This window comes from Podospora pseudocomata, chromosome 5 (assembly GCF_035222375.1).
Source record: "Podospora pseudocomata strain CBS 415.72m chromosome 5, whole genome shotgun sequence".
NCBI lineage: Eukaryota > Fungi > Ascomycota > Sordariomycetes > Sordariales > Podosporaceae > Podospora > Podospora pseudocomata.
This window is the reverse complement of record NC_085889.1, coordinates 3,582,535-3,597,167: the sequence shown is the minus strand read 5'-3', so window position 1 is coordinate 3,597,167 and position 14,633 is coordinate 3,582,535. Positions and strand designations below refer to the sequence as shown.

Here is a 14,633-nt window from a genome sequence, read left to right as displayed (position 1 = left end):
GAAGCTTCATCCTGCCAGCCACGATTGCAGATCCTAGCCCAAACGCTCACACTGTGGTCGCACGTGGATTTTTGAGAGAACGATGGAGCCAGGAGCCTGATGCGTGGCAGGAATCTTGCTGGGCTGTCTCGCTGTCTGGGCACCGCATGTCACAGATCCAGGAAACCAACGGCATGGAGGGGCACTTCACAGCAACTGCCGTGCCTTGATTGGTTGCGCCAACTGTTAACAGGTGAGGTACCAGCCGTTGTTCACCTATGGCCGGACGAAAACTTCCGCCCATGTCTGCCAAGAGCAATTGGTTGCAAACACCTGCCCGGGCAACATTTATCAGAGAGAGCTACCGGCGGCCGAGAGAGACTGCGATGCTACGTTCATTCATCTGATGAACTGACGTAGTTTTTTTGTTCTGCAACTCGCAGGATGTAGACAGAGCCACTGGTTCATCTTCATCAATTGTCAGGTTTTGGGATCGACTCTTGAATGTGATTTAGTTGGGAGATCGCTCAGGTCACATGTTGATGCTACCATGCTGGAAGCATCGATGGATGCGTAGTACGACGGGGCCGGTGTAGACGGGCTCTGTCTCGGATCGAGTCCCCTCAGACACGAGGAGTCTTCCCCTGAGCGGAGGGCCTGCTATTCTAGAGTTTGGAGACCCTGCCACATCTCGACCATGTCCGGCTTTTGTTGGGGGCTCATCCAGTCCTGTTGACGCAGTGTACACGAGAAGAAAAAGCGGGGTTGGCGGACCACCCAAGAGGTACCTCGGTCGCTAACGTCGCGCCCAAAAGGTACCAGCCATAGATCGGAGATCGAAGCTTCAACAATCGATCGAAGAAACAAACAGAGTTTCGTTGACAGCGAAGCGCCCGAAAGGCACCGCCACTTCCCACCTCCAAAGCAGTAGCATGGCTCCAGTTCTCTGGCTCGGTGTTCGTAACACCCGCGACTTCCACTAGTTTCCTCTGGCTAGCCAAACTCTGTCTCCTTTTATATTCTTCCACTCTCGTCTCTTGGCTTTTCCAAATTCTCTCGAGTTTAAACATAAGAGCCCATCAACCACTACTATCAAATCGAAACTCTCTCTCTTCGCCCGGCTGTCCTTGACACCCATCCTGCAAAACTGTGATCCGTGATCCGTGCACCATCAACAGCCGTCCTCATGGGTAAACGTGCACCATCAACACGACCGTCCGAGACGCCGCAGGACAACACAGCCGTCAGAGAGGTAAGTCACAAGTGACTCCACGCTTGCCGACGCTTTTTGCAATGGCTAACAGCTTCCTCAGCAAAAGCCAACCGTTTCCCACAAGAGACGAACCTCCTCAACATCTCAGCCAGCCAAGAGCGACACAACCATGGACAAGTCTGTCAAGTCCAACTTGGAGAACAAGGAAAGAGCCTATGTGGCTGCTTCTCGTCGCATGGACCGAAGTCTCGAGGACCGCCTCAAATCCGCACACCAAGCATCCGAGGTTCACTTTCAGCGCACTGGCAAGCGCTTCAAAATCACCAAAGAAAATGTCGAGAAAGGACTGTGGTATGACGAGATTGATGACCTGCCAAGACACCGTCTGGCCGAACATACAATGGACTACCAAACTCGAGCCCGCTATCAGGAAGTCGACGAACAATTCAACCAAGTCTTTGGGAGTGTAATGCCCCGGGTCCAGGCATACCCAGCTCAGTTCACGCCAGCATACTCGCCGTATCCACCGTCACACATGTCTTCTATGCCAATGCAGCTTCAGATGCCCGTTTACTCGGGTGTGTCCAAGCCACTCTCGCAGTCTCCGTCCTTTGCTTCACAGCAGAGCTTCGGACTCGACAACATGCAGTACCCGTATGGGCCGCATGAGTACACTCCTCGGCAGCGGCGCACCCGTCGCTCAATCAGCCCAGCATCAAACTCGTCAGCAACCAGCCGGGAGCCAGCTGCATCGGTCTCACCGGTCTCGATGGGTACGTCGAGCAACCCTACCTCACCCGAGAGTGAAATCGACAGCAGCGCCGCCGAGATCATGGCCTCTGCCTCGAGGCACAACTCGTTTGGTCACTTCAGCGCATCCAACTCACCTATGCTGTCGCAGGAGTTGTCGTTCCAGAACTTTATGACTGCCGCGCCCAACAGCAGTCCCGACACCTTGGCCCAGGCAATCGATCCTGAGCTTCATGGTTCTCCTACGGCCTACTTTGCCAACATGAGTTTTGATGACATGGGCTCCGATTATACGGATTTCGTCACCGGATATGACTTTCGGGAGCAGTCACACATCGCCGGTGACGGACCAAACAAGGAGACATTTGTCGCTTCTGATACATCGCCCGTTGCTTCGGTGGACAACTGGGACGATCTTCTCAATCCTTCCGAGTTTGAGGACGTCGGTACTGCTTCCCAAGGATCCCAAGGCTGGGAACGCCAAGCGTGATGCAGCTGAGTCGAGTGTTCTGTTCAAATTTGTATTTGTACGCGATCGAATTTGTTTTTTTCGTCAATTTTGCCAATAGGGTGAGGTTATCCCGAGTTTTTTTTTACTCATGTTAGTTGGCTTTTTCTTTTTGCCGCTTGATGTGGTATTTTTGTTTGCGATTGGGATACACATGATAAACGAGGCGAAAAAAACATGGGAAAAGGGCAAAAGAATAAACAAGGGATTGGGTGAGGTTTTGGAACAGGTCTGCATTTTGGCAAAGGGATTCTTTTCAACGTATTGGTACTACTTAATGGTAGAGGGGTGAGGATGGTGGTTGATAGGACAGGACTGAGGGGTTTCAGACACCTTCGGAGGGTCACCCGCGATCATGGTCACGCACACTCCAAGAGAGATAACAACAACAGCAAGGGGCAAGCGACGGTGTCGCGGAGTTTGGGATGCGGATGAAATGGCGTTGCGGATTGGGGCACTGGTGCAGGTTGAGAGCCGAAGGCTGCTCCCTCCCGAGGAAGGAGATTTACATCCAACGACATATACGGTTTACGAATTGTGCATGGTGGGATGATTTTGATACCCAACACATGAAGCATACGACACAGGGGATGAGGAGTTGGGGGGTTGGGGGTTTCTGGAGGTGGGGTGAGGGTGTATTTCTCTGGCTTTTATTGTTTTCTTAGAGAGGTCTACGGTGGTGTGATGTACCTCTTGTCAGAGAGATGGAGACCAGGGCAGGTTGTTGCTTCAGTGTCTGGGTTTAATTGTGTCGTTGGGGGGCTGAGATACAATTATGAAATAAGAAGATAAGACAAAAAAAAATGAAAAAAGCTCAGAGCCCATGTATTTTTAGCAAAAAGACTCTGACTTTGCTGAAGGGTGGGGTGTTGGAGTAATAAAATGACAAAATGTTGTGTAAAACGTTGGTTATGGGGCTTGTGATGTGATGTGGTTGTGTGACTTTTGACAGAGCTGAGGTACTCTACTCTAGCCTTCCGAGCACGTCGTCACTTCAACATGTATCTCGCTCAAGGGGCGTCCAGAATTCCAGCCTCGACAGAATGTGGAAGAGGATACAACACTCGTGAAGGAATAACTCGGGAACAGATTTTCTTTCATGTTTGTAAACGACCACCAAACTACTTGACCATGGAAGCAACAACTTCAAGACCGCGCTTATACGTCCACAAGCGCCCAACAAGCTATACAGTAACCGCAATGAGAACTGGCAGACAGGTTTCCCAGTGTTAGGAGCCAGCTCTTTGAGAGGGCCGAGTCTTCTTAGGTTGATATGGGGACCAAAGTGTTCCTAAAACCTCTCGATGGAAATACTCGAAAACCAAAAAGGGGCGCCACTCTTCGCAATGCCTTGAGGCGTGTTAATATGGTCATCCTGGCCATTTCCTATGTTTGGGAGACGTTGAAGTTCAGCAGCGCTCACAAACGGGCCCCCCCCCCACCCAAAAGAAATAAAAAAAAAAAAAATCGACATAGCAAGGAACAGAACATCAAAACATAATCACACGTATTATCACACATTTCACAAGAAAGATAACACCATAACTCAAGACGAACCCCCCCACCCCCCCACCCCCCCTCCTGGTTTATTCACTTTTTTCTCTCAGGCCAGAACAAAAACTGTATCACAAAAGCCACTCCCCCGCCCAAATAACCCAGACCAGAGAGAATTTCCCCACAGAAAACACCAGAACCGAGAATACCAGAGGAAAAAGCCCAAGCCAACACAGAGCCCCAAACTAGACCCCAGCCAAACCCAGCGCCCCAGCGCCTCCCAGATCCCTTCCCAGCCCTATCGTTCCTTTTTTTTTTAAGAAACAAAAAACACCAGCCAGCCAGCCACACAGCAGAGAAAACGCCAGGCCCAAGACCCAGCAGGGAGACAAAAAAGGACCACCACCACAATCCCAGGAGAGGCTCACACCCAGCCAGTAAGCAAGCAAGCAAGGAGCTCACTCCTGCAACCCATTCTCCCTCCGCCACGCCTCCATCACCGCCGCCATCTCCTCCTCCGTCATCTCCTCACCTCCACCCTCACCACAGCCACCAAAAGCTTGCTCTTGAGCAGGCTCGGGCTCAGGGGCAGCAGCCGCGAAGCCGCCGCTCCTTTCGCCGTTGCCAGCACCACCAGCACCAGCACCGGCCTCTCCACCACCACCGCCCACCGCCGCCACCGCGGGGTTCTCCTCCTCCTCCTCTTCCTCCTCCTCTTCGCCAGCGTTGTTTTTTTTCTGGGAAGGAGAGAGTGATGTTAGCTTTGTGTTCAAGGTAGCAAGATATGCCTTGGCGTTTTATTCTGGGAAGAATAAGTAACAGAGCAAAGAAGGTTGGCCGAAGCTTTCGGCACTGTCAAATTCAACCTCGACAACATATTGACTACCATTCCTTCACCACACCATCAGTAATACTCCCGAAGGAGAAGAGAAGCCCAGTGTTATGGTTGTGTTCAGACGCCTTGAGAGGTCTCTTGCGAACGCTGCTGTTGTTGTAGGTGGTCCTGCTGGCATTGTATCGATGATGAGAGTCTCGAGAAGCGGGATACCAGCATCTCTGCTGGAGCGATGGAGTGGTGGTGTGGCGGGACGCGAGGACTCAAATGGGCAGGATAAACAAGGCAAGTGTTGATGAGACAGAAAAGTCCGAGTAGTCGAATGTCTGAAGCAAGCCGAGCCAAAACTAATGACAGTCTAAAGCCAGATAAAGAAGAGTTGGAAACAACTGCAAAGAAAAGCAGAGCAGTCCAAAGACATATACAATCCCTCGACGTCCGAGACCAGTCACCCAGACAATGCAACCGTCAAAAACAGCCGCAAGTCAACTCGACCGATCCAAAATAAACGGGAGGAAGTGACAGTCCTCAGACTGACGCCACCAAGCCCCAAGATAGAACCAGACATGTTCCGTCCATCTCGGACGTACACAAGCATCCCCCTCAATTCGACAAGAAAGCAAGTCAACGACTCAACTCCAGCAAGGCCACTAAGCCAACTGGCTGCCCAAAAGCAAAAAAGGAATCTGCACACCAAGAAAAAAAAAGAAAAAATGTACTTACGGCCTTCTTGGCCCTCTTCCTGGACCCCCCCTGACCGGGGGCCGCACGCTTCCGGCCGCCGCCACCGGGACCGTCACCCACCCCAGATCCTCCGCGAGGCTGTGGAAAAAGATTGTTAGCAAACGTGAACGGAAAAAAAATGGTATACTCCCAATTGCCTGGATAATGTTCGCTCGCGAGTAGGCAAAACCGGGACTTGGTGAAAACATACAGGAGGAGGTAGGGGGGGGGCCGAAGAGCTAGGGACGCCGAACGGCCCCAGGTTGGTCGTGTCATAACTAGTAGAACATCAGCATTTATTTGCTTTTCAGATTGGCATTAGATGTAGATCGTTGACATACCCCGACCGCCCCATCTTTCTTGCCTTTTTTTTTTTTTCCCCAAAAAAAACAAAACAAAAAAAAAAAAAAAACAGAGGGGAAGTGTGTGTTGGTGTTACTGCTAGAGAACAAGGTGTTAGTATATGGCATGTTGATAACCATTCCCAACTCTGAGATGCTGCTGTGGCTGAGATTTTAACCCCAGCCGCTTGTCTCGTAAGGAGAGGTGATGGTGTGGTCTCTTGCGGTTTGATGTACCCCAAGGCGCGCTCAGAAGCGGACAAAGTATGAGGGTCGAGGGTATTCTGCAGATTGTCATGGCTGAAGCTCTCTTGTAATCCACATCGGAGTAGACGCCCGTCCTCCAGCAGGTTATTTTCGGACCCAGTGGGGGCTCCTATCGGTGTTGTGTCGATTTGCCCAGCTAGAGTATATCTAAACTGGCGACATGGCGGTGCCTGTACTGTTGTCAAGGGCGCTCGCCAACGGCCATATCCAAGGCCAAACAAACTTGAAGACGAGCGAGTGTGAAGTCGATGGAAGTTGTAGATGGCGGAATCTGGTGTCGACAGAAGTTGTTGACGGCCAAACCTGGAGTCGAAGGCATTCCCAGACCCAAAGTAGTCGTCTGTCAGTCCCGAATCGCCGTGGCGACCGACCCAAGACTTGATCACCCCTTTTAAGGTAAACAAAAGAAGCAGCCGTAAAATATCGAACGATGAAGCCAAGAAAACAACCAAAACGAACAGGAAATGACAACTTACTTGTGGCGTGGGCAGGGCGAGCAGTTTTTGTTTGATGCCGTGAGGAGAGAAGAAGAAGAGAGAGAGAGGGCGAGGCCAAAGTTGATCGAGATAATATCAAGTGGAAGGCAGGCACTGCCTAGCCCAGTGCGCGCGTACAGTACCCGGATGGCTTTTTCGTTCTTTCCTCAATAGCTTATCTAGAGAACTATCACCAGGGAAGTCGGCGATAAGGGGCCGATGTTGGAACTAGTTGGGATGACCGGTGACGCGTTCTAGGGTACGCAGACACTTCTGTGGAAATAAATATGAAGGAGCAAGACACCTAGATTGTTGAGTATTTACCTTGAGAATCAGTGAGGAATTCGTAACTCTGTCCTTTGACGAAGCGTCTCGCCTGCAGAGGGGGTTTTAGATGAAAGCATCGCGTACATATTGCAGATTGAATCAACAAGGGGGTTCTGGAAGGTGAAAAGTAGGTTTCCTGATCATCTAACTTGGTCAAACACCAAACAGTCTAGCTATATCTTGCAGAGTTTGGCCTGGTAGTCGCTAACTTTGTTGCTGTTAACAGCCACTCGACCGTCACCATCACCAGCTTCGATTTCACCTGACGTTTGCTCACCGTCCTCACAGTAATAATAAAAGCACCACTGAGCTCTTCAACCTTTATGTAACATTCCGCCACCTTTGTTCACCTTTCAAGTTGGCCTTTTGTTACCAAAGTCGACCTTTTTTGTCTTGACGCATCAGCGACTCCACTTTTACCCCTGAGAAAGACAACAAAACAAAACAAACATACCACCTAAATAGACATCACTATCGACAGTAGCAATGTCACCCTCCTATAGCGACAACGGCGTCAACACTCACCCGGTATCCTTCCCCAACTCAAGGCCAACCAAGATAGTCCGCTCCACCAGCGACCGCTCGCTCCCCCCCGGCACCCTCGCCCGCGAGAACCTCACAGTCTTTCCGCCATCAGCCACAGCCCACCCAGCACAACTCCCAGAACATTCCTTCCTCCCCATTGAAACCACCCGTCAACTTGCCCCCGGTGTTACTAAGGCGCAAGCTCTCCTCTCCCAGGCCGGAACCACACAATACAAATACGTTGGCCCAAAGACAACGGTCAACCCCTACCTTGACCTCGTCCCCGAAAACCCCCCCAGCCTCTCCAGCAAAGAGTCTCCATCATCCATCATCCCTTTCACTGGAGCAGAGCCGGAGGACCCAGACGGGGCACTCAAGCGCGGAGAGAGGGTTAGACAGAGAGCCCTTGAGAAACTCCAGCAGCAGAGGGAAGAACAGCTCGCCAAAGTGACCCTGTTTCCTTCTCAGAAAAAGAAGGTTCAGAGGCCGCTGAAGAAGCACGAGCAGCGCCGGGAGGATGCCTACGAGCGGGAACAACTGACTAGAAAGGCTAGTGGTGAAGATTGGGCGAGGAAGCATCACCACCCCGAGGTTGCGAAAAGAGAGCTCAGGGAGCAGCAAGAGCGGGAGCGGGTAGAAGAAGAGAAGAGGCTCGAGGGGGAACGGAGACGGGAGATTGCGAGGGACCGGAAGGACTTTGATGCTGTCACTGCTAGGGAGTTGGAGAGGAAGGGGTATGCTTAGAGAGTGGAGGGCTAATAAAGAGGGGTAATGGGTGGTGTCGGGTGGTGGATATGCCAGGCGACCATGAAGCAGTCGATGTACTTATAGCAATCAATGTATCACGTACATGTAATGAAGTCGAAACGTACATATTCATACCCATGTAGCTGTCTACATCGTCACACTTCGCCCCCCTCCCCCCCTAATCTGATCCGTTCCAAAATCCCCTCAACCCCCTCATCAACCCCCCTAACAACCAAATCCGGCCCCTCCACCCCCAACCCTTCCCCAAGCTGATCCCTCCACCCCCCACCCTCCCGATCAACCCAACAAGCCCTCAACCCCGCAGCCTTCGCCCCAAGCACATCAAACGGATTCCCACTCACCAACCAAACCCCCTTTTTCTCTGTCCGCCCAACCTGCCCAACCAGATACTCATAAACCCCTGCATCAGGCTTATACCTCCTCACCCCCTCCACGCTAACCAACCCCTTAAACACCGCCCCAAAACTCCACAAATCCGAACTCCTATTTACGCTCGCACCCATCATTTGCTCTGTCCCGTTGGAAAAGACATACCCCTCAACAAGCCTCCCATTCTCCGCCATCGTCGCCAGCGCGTCCGGAACCTCAGGAAACACCGACAGGTTATTGTAACTTGCCATGACAGTGTCGGTCTGGGCAGCCGTGATCTCAGGGATGACGTGTTTGAGGGAGGAGCGGGTGATGGTCTCGAAGTCGGTGTACCTCCCCATCGAATTACACCGCCAGGTGTACTCCAGTTGATACCGCCGCCACAACCCAGCCAGCTCCCCTGCTTTTTCTGCCGGGAGGGATAACACTGACGAGAGAGAGGAAGAAATGGACGCGGTGGAGAGGACGGTGCCGTAGAGGTCGAAGGCGATGACGGTTTTGGGGGGCATTTTGACGGGAACAAAAATCGTGGTGGGTGAAAATGGGGTAGGAAATGAATGGGGGGGCGGAAACGCTGGGGTATTTATCGTGAGTTGATGTCAGAACGTGAGCGAGATCAGAAGAAGCTGGGGTGATATCCGGCTAACGTCTGCCTACCCCGCGTCATATGATCGCCGCTAAGACTCCCAACACGACCCCGAGGAGAAAATATGCCGAATGCAGTCAATGTAAGCAAGGCGGATGGCCCCAAAAAGGGTTCGTTTATGAGAAAGGCTGCTTATATTCTGGACTTGTCTCAGTCAGACCAAGCTTACGTGGTGTGCTCTTCTACCATGTAATATTCAGGGTACGGGTACGCTACCCGGGTATCATTTTACAACGCTCAACCATCAATCTCCATCGCGTCCTCCTCTACTTTTGGCTTCTTCTCCTTCTTTTCCTTCTTCTCCTTCTTTTCCTTCTTCTCCTTCTTTTCCTTCTTCTCCTTCTTTTCCTTCTTCTCCTTCTTTTCCTTCTTCTTCTTTTCTTTCTTCTCCTTTTTCACCTTCACCGGCTCCGACTCTTCTGGTTGGTCCTCTTCCATTTCCTCAGGGAAAGCCTCCTCTTGTAGCGCTTCAGTCCTCTTCTTGAGCGCCTCCTCCTGCTTCTCCAGAGTCTTGACGCCCCCAGCAGCAGCAGCCAGCCGCAACTCCTCCGGATTCGTCTCCTTTGCCCACCTCACCCAATCATGCCGGCGATTAGACCACAGATCACCCTTCCACGACCTCCACACATTTCGCCCCAGCCAGCTCTCCCTCAGCTGTGACTCACGCTGCTCGAGCTTAGCCATAACATTCTCCTTCAGGTGGAAAGGCACCACCGGCACGTCCTTGTCACCCTTGGAGGCCATTGTGATGATGGAGCAGACGATGGGGTTGCCGTGATGAGTCAGGGCCATATCGATGATGTTGGGCAGCATGGCGGCGACAAACAACTTGTGGAAGTGAGGGAGCTGAGGTGGCGTGCTGAGAGCCTTGGTGACGACGCCGGCAGTGTGAGCATTCAAGGTTGCCATGCGCAGAATCTTGTCAGCTGGGAGTGCCAAGAGAGAGGTTTGCATCGCCTTGGCAGGGTTCCCTGGGATGGAAAGCAGAGTGCTGACGATCTGGCAACCATGCGACAGGAGAGCAGTCTTGTTCTTGACCTCGGCAGGCTGAAACTTCTTCTCTTTGGACTTGTCCTCCTCGTTCTCTTCCTCAAGAGGGCACAGCTTGGGTACGATGTGCTTCCAGTTGTTGTTGCAGGCCTTGGTCAGCGCTTGAAGAAGCTGGTCGAGTTGTGGAGTCGCGTTACGAACATGGCAGCGCTCAAAATACGTCTTGACCACATTGAGGCGCCCCTTTTCAAGAAGAGCCCCGAACTCGGGGAGGGACTTCTCAACAGCATCGGCCAAATCTTCCTTGCTGAGACGGTTGAGAACCTTGATGGCTGGGTACGAGGCAATGTCGTTTCTGAGGAAACTCTGGATCCGTGGTCCAAAGATGTGAGCGTGCAGGCCCTTGAAGACTTTGCCTGGGCAGTGGGTGATGAGCGTCTCGAGAAGTCTGGATCCGATTGGGTCGTAGACCATGCTGTTGACGAATTCGCATGCCGGCGAGGTCTCCTCGGCAAACGATGCCGGCGCGCCGGGCACAAGCTTCTCGAGTAGTGTCTCCTTGACTGGCTCTTCCTGCTTCTCCTCCTCTTCGCCCTTCTTCGCCTTCTTCTTGCCCTTTGGCGCCATGGAGAGCTCCAAGTCCAACAAAAGTTGCAAAGTCGGATTTCCAGTAGGGTGCTTGGCCAGGACTCTCAGGGCGGCTCCATCCAGGTTTGCTGTCGAATCGACGATAATCTTCTGGATAGCGGCAGTAAATGAGGACGGAACAGTCCTTGTCTGTGAAATGAGCTCGCTCGCGTTAGCCGCAGCACCTTCGACTGTAACATACTCCTTGCTTTTGCCCTGCAGCAATGACTTGACACCAGCCTGATTCAGAGGTCTCCCGGCCAGAACCAATAGCAGCACACGCAGGGCGTGCGACCCATATCGATCCGACAGCAAGAACGAAAGGTGCTCCTCAAACTCATCCAGTGTCAACAGAAACAGATCCTCCATGCTCATCTTCTGGTTCTCGGTCAACTCCTCCTCTTCCTGACCCTCCACCGGCACCTCCTCTGGCACCTCCCCAGCCAACTCCTGCGTCACCACCGGCGCGCTCTGCAAAAACAGCTTCTCACAGCAATGGCTCGCAAATCTGTGCGTGACCAGACTGATGAAGTGCCCCGAAAACGCATCAAACATGCTCTTCTTCTGCTTCGTATTCGACAGCAGAATCAACCTCTCCATCAGCCTCGAGCAAGACTGCGAGCTGGCCAGCTTCAACTCCTTGCCCTTGGCCTCCTTGTAGACATTCGCCAAGAAGATGATCTTCTCCTCCTCGGATGGGAAATCGTTCAACTCGAGTAATTCGTCAGCGTGTCGGAAATATTCCTGCTCCTCCTCGGCGAGCATGCCAAAGAATTCCCTTTCGAAGCTTCCCGGACCACCGCCACCGCCACCGTCACCGCCATGGCCGTTGATCTCTGCCTCTACCTCTCCCCCTTCATGTTTATGAGCCCTGCGCTTGTCTCCGACGGTATCAAACACGAATCCGGGGATATCTCCATTGCCGCCGTCGAGGGGGATGAAATCGGCGTTGTGCTCTTCGTCACCGTCGGTGCGGCGCTGGCGTTTCGCATCGCGGACTTCCTCTTCGGCGTTCTCGTGGCCGCGCTTCTTGGCGCGTTTTTCGTCACGAATCAATTGGCGCTTGGACTTTCTGTTTTTGCCCATTGTGTCGGTGTGGGAGGTGATGTACCTGGTTGATGATGTTGACCTGCGACAGAAACCTTTGCGAAAAAAGATGCTGGTGAGCTCCGATAAGATAAGAACTTTTTTGTGCCAAGCCCAAAGATGCGCCCGCCTTAACCAGCCCGCACCAACCCTAACCCTTACTATGCAACCATCTTCACCCAAAAGAAATCCGGACCTTTGATCCAGATCCAACGTCATCTCCGTTTGCCGTTGAGCCGTTGCCCCTGGTTCATATCTTGGTCAGATCTAAGGTTCAAGGGCCGGCGCGGGTAAGGGAGGCACAGCTCAGGCACACCATGATACCAGTGTATCAAGTCTCTTTTCTCCTCCATTCTTACGTCTGAAAGATAGCTGTAGAGGAATCCACAGCCAAGCAGTTAGCTCCTCTCAGTGGCAGAGAGAAGTGACATTGACCCCCGCCGCTGCAGTGCCTCAGCTTGGCATCAATTCTCCGAGCCCTCGTCACTCGTCACTATGCGTCTGACACCAACAAAAGGCACCCCAAGTCACCGGCCAAGCCTCCCTCTCAGCCTTAACTGTGCACCCATTCTGATCAAAGTCATTGGGCATGTGAGCATCCCTCGTGGATCTGGGTATTTTTAATTTCTTGGTTTCGTCGTACATACTTCTTCTTCTTCTTCTTCTTCTCTCATCATGGAGTTGATCTCCCTTTCGTTTCTCACCTTTGCTACTCTTCTCCTGGGCGTCGCCATCATGGCCTTCTTCCGGCGCAAAGATGCGTCGGCTCTGGAGCCCATCAGCAAGATGCTATCATCGACGGCGTTTATCGGCTCGCAGACGGGAGGAGAGTCGGTCATCAATTATTCCTACACGGATCTCCCGTGGACGTTGATGATGTGGGATGTTTATTATTTCTTTCATTATCTCTGGGCCATATTCTATGTTGTTTGGCCTGTGACGCCAACCGACTCGGCCGAGCTGTCTGAGCTGTCTTTTACTTATGGCAACGTGCTAAGTTTGGCGGTCCATTTGGTCCTGGTCGTTTTACAGCTGGCCTTCGTTGTTGCGTTGCCGTTTATGATCATCTTGCCAGTGTGGACGGCGGTAGGGTCGATTGCTGGCTTCATGGGGGTCAACAAACTGCTGTGTGTGATATTGAATGGCAGAGGAGGCCAGGTCGAGTATCACAGTGATCCAGAATATGCCGAGGCGAGAAAGGAGCATGAGGGAGAGGTGTGGATATTTATCAATGGTGTTGCTGCTGGGTATGCCTCTCGAGGTGCTGTGGGGGCGTTTTGCTGACATGGAATAGGGAACACTGGATGAAGAGTAACTTGAATCGTCTAGCTGTCACCTTCAAGCGGCCCATCTTGGGTATCCATAACAAAACGTTTGTCTTCTCAAGAGCAAATGGCAACAGACGAACCGAGGGCTGACAACAACACAGAGCGGGTATACTTTTCGATGTTGTAGAATGCTGTATCCAGCGAAACTGGCAGTGCAAGTGTCATATCCCGTTGCCGGCCCGGGTCCGTGTTGCTAACTTCTTCTTTAGATGCCACTAAAGACGTCCGAGTCTGCTACCGCATCATCAAAGAAAAGCTCTACGATCCTCAAAACACCAAAGTCGTCTTCATCCTCCACTCTCAGGGTGGAATCCAGGGCAGCCTGATTATCGACTGGCTGCTTCAAGAACTTCCTCAAGACATTCTCTCTAAGCTGGAAGTCTACACTTTCGGTAACGCAGCCAACCACTTCAACAACCCCCACCGTCACGTCCGGTCCCAGAGAGCCGCCCTGAGAAACCCCCTGGCTGCCAAGACAGATTCCACTCTGGAGGAGAATGACGGGACAATCACCAACGTCACCGACGACACAGCCCCAAATGCCAATGCCAAAGCCAATCTCACTCCCGAACAACAAGAGGAAAAGATCCCCTCTTTGACCTCCCTTGCCTCCTCAACATGCTCCGCCCGCCCATCCCAGCTCTCGGACCGCGCCATCGGCCACATCGAGCACTACGCCCATACAACCGACTTTGTCGCCTTATGGGGCGTCCTCCACTTCACCACCTCCACACTCGACTCACCCACTATGCCCAGGTTCATAGGAAGAGTCTTTGCCCGGTCTAGCCCCCGCGGCGGTCACCAGTTTGTGCAGCACTATCTCGATGGGATGTTCCCCCTCCAGCGCGACGCCAACGGGAAGCTCCTACGCGACAGCGACGGGAAATTGGTTGGGTGTGTAGAAGAAGGGGATAATGAGTTCATGGAGAGTGAGGTCATCATTGGGAATGACGAGGGGGCTGATATTGAGGGGGATCTGGAGGGGGAACAGGTGCAGATTCATAGTGTCAGTCCTACGATCTTGAGGAAGAGGGCAACGTTTAGGCGGGAGGGGGTGGTGAAGATGAGGGTCAGGGAGTTGAGTCGATTGTGGCAGTACAGAGATGGTGGGAGTCCGGAGGAGCGTAAGGGGAGGAGGAATGGGGAGGTGAGGAAAGGGGTTACGATCTGAGGTGGTTCTGAGGTGGGGTGGATTTGGCAGCGTTAATGAGCGATTGTATACATACCAACTTGGTAACTACGGCACGCCATGGACAAGAGAACAGAGACGCCTTCGTGGTTTATACAACCACTACGAAGCTCGACCATGAACCGATTCATCAGAACCATCGCCAGTCACACCGTCTCAGACTATCCGTGACAGTCACGGATCTCAAATTAA

The 14,633-nt window shown here is 52.4% G+C and overlaps 6 protein-coding genes across 6 annotated transcripts; 3 read left to right on the top strand and 3 right to left on the bottom strand.

The window, feature by feature from the left end:
- Window positions 1-836: 836 nt before the first annotated feature.
- On the top strand, window positions 837-3,248 carry QC762_508660 (uncharacterized protein). Its single transcript, XM_062891281.1, has 2 exons — window positions 837-1,231; window positions 1,293-3,248. The coding sequence occupies exons 1-2, from the start codon at window positions 1,166-1,168 to the stop codon at window positions 2,430-2,432; spliced, it is 1,206 nt and encodes a 401-aa protein (XP_062742611.1). The 5' UTR covers window positions 837-1,165; the 3' UTR covers window positions 2,433-3,248.
- QC762_508650 (uncharacterized protein) lies at window positions 3,116-6,586 on the bottom strand. The gene is made up of 4 exons (XM_062891280.1): window positions 5,844-6,586; window positions 5,714-5,780; window positions 5,503-5,601; window positions 3,116-4,681 (listed from the first exon to the last, which is right to left on the bottom strand). The coding sequence occupies exons 1-4, from the start codon at window positions 5,855-5,857 to the stop codon at window positions 4,403-4,405; spliced, it is 459 nt and encodes a 152-aa protein (XP_062742610.1). The 5' UTR covers window positions 5,858-6,586; the 3' UTR covers window positions 3,116-4,402.
- Window positions 6,587-7,399: 813 nt separating this feature from the next.
- QC762_508645 (uncharacterized protein) lies at window positions 7,400-8,182 on the top strand (the record flags this gene model as incomplete). Its single annotated transcript, XM_062891279.1, has 1 exon — window positions 7,400-8,182. The coding sequence occupies one exon, from the start codon at window positions 7,400-7,402 to the stop codon at window positions 8,180-8,182; it is 783 nt and encodes a 260-aa protein (XP_062742609.1).
- A 158-nt stretch (window positions 8,183-8,340) lies between these two features.
- QC762_508640 (uncharacterized protein) lies at window positions 8,341-9,084 on the bottom strand (the record flags this gene model as incomplete). The annotated part of the gene is made up of 1 exon (XM_062891278.1): window positions 8,341-9,084. One exon carries the CDS (start codon window positions 9,082-9,084, stop codon window positions 8,341-8,343), a length of 744 nt encoding a protein of 247 aa, XP_062742608.1.
- Window positions 9,085-9,458: 374 nt separating this feature from the next.
- On the bottom strand, window positions 9,459-11,924 carry NOP9 (Nucleolar protein 9; the record flags this gene model as incomplete). Its single annotated transcript, XM_062891277.1, has 1 exon — window positions 9,459-11,924. One exon carries the CDS (start codon window positions 11,922-11,924, stop codon window positions 9,459-9,461), a length of 2,466 nt encoding a protein of 821 aa, XP_062742607.1.
- A 675-nt stretch (window positions 11,925-12,599) lies between these two features.
- QC762_508620 (uncharacterized protein) lies at window positions 12,600-14,423 on the top strand (the record flags this gene model as incomplete). Its single annotated transcript, XM_062891276.1, has 3 exons — window positions 12,600-13,171; window positions 13,380-13,435; window positions 13,462-14,423. 3 exons carry the CDS (start codon window positions 12,600-12,602, stop codon window positions 14,421-14,423), a joined length of 1,590 nt encoding a protein of 529 aa, XP_062742606.1.
- Window positions 14,424-14,633: the final 210 nt, after the last annotated feature.

Excerpts from the sequence above, each read along its gene's own strand:
- QC762_508660 (XM_062891281.1), top strand. The coding sequence starts at position 1,166 with ATGGGTAAACGTGCACCATCAACACGACCGTCCGAGACGCCGCAGGAC. Across the intron at positions 1,232-1,292 it reads ACAACACAGCCGTCAGAGAG|CAAAAGCCAACCGTTTCCCA; the intron begins GTAAGTCACAAG and ends CAGCTTCCTCAG.
- QC762_508650 (XM_062891280.1), bottom strand. Across the intron at positions 5,602-5,713 it reads CCCCCCCCCTACCTCCTCCT|CCTCGCGGAGGATCTGGGGT; the intron begins GTATGTTTTCAC and ends CTTTTTCCACAG. Across the intron at positions 4,682-5,502 it reads GGAAGAGGGCCAAGAAGGCC|AAAAAAAACAACGCTGGCGA; the intron begins GTAAGTACATTT and ends TCTCCTTCCCAG.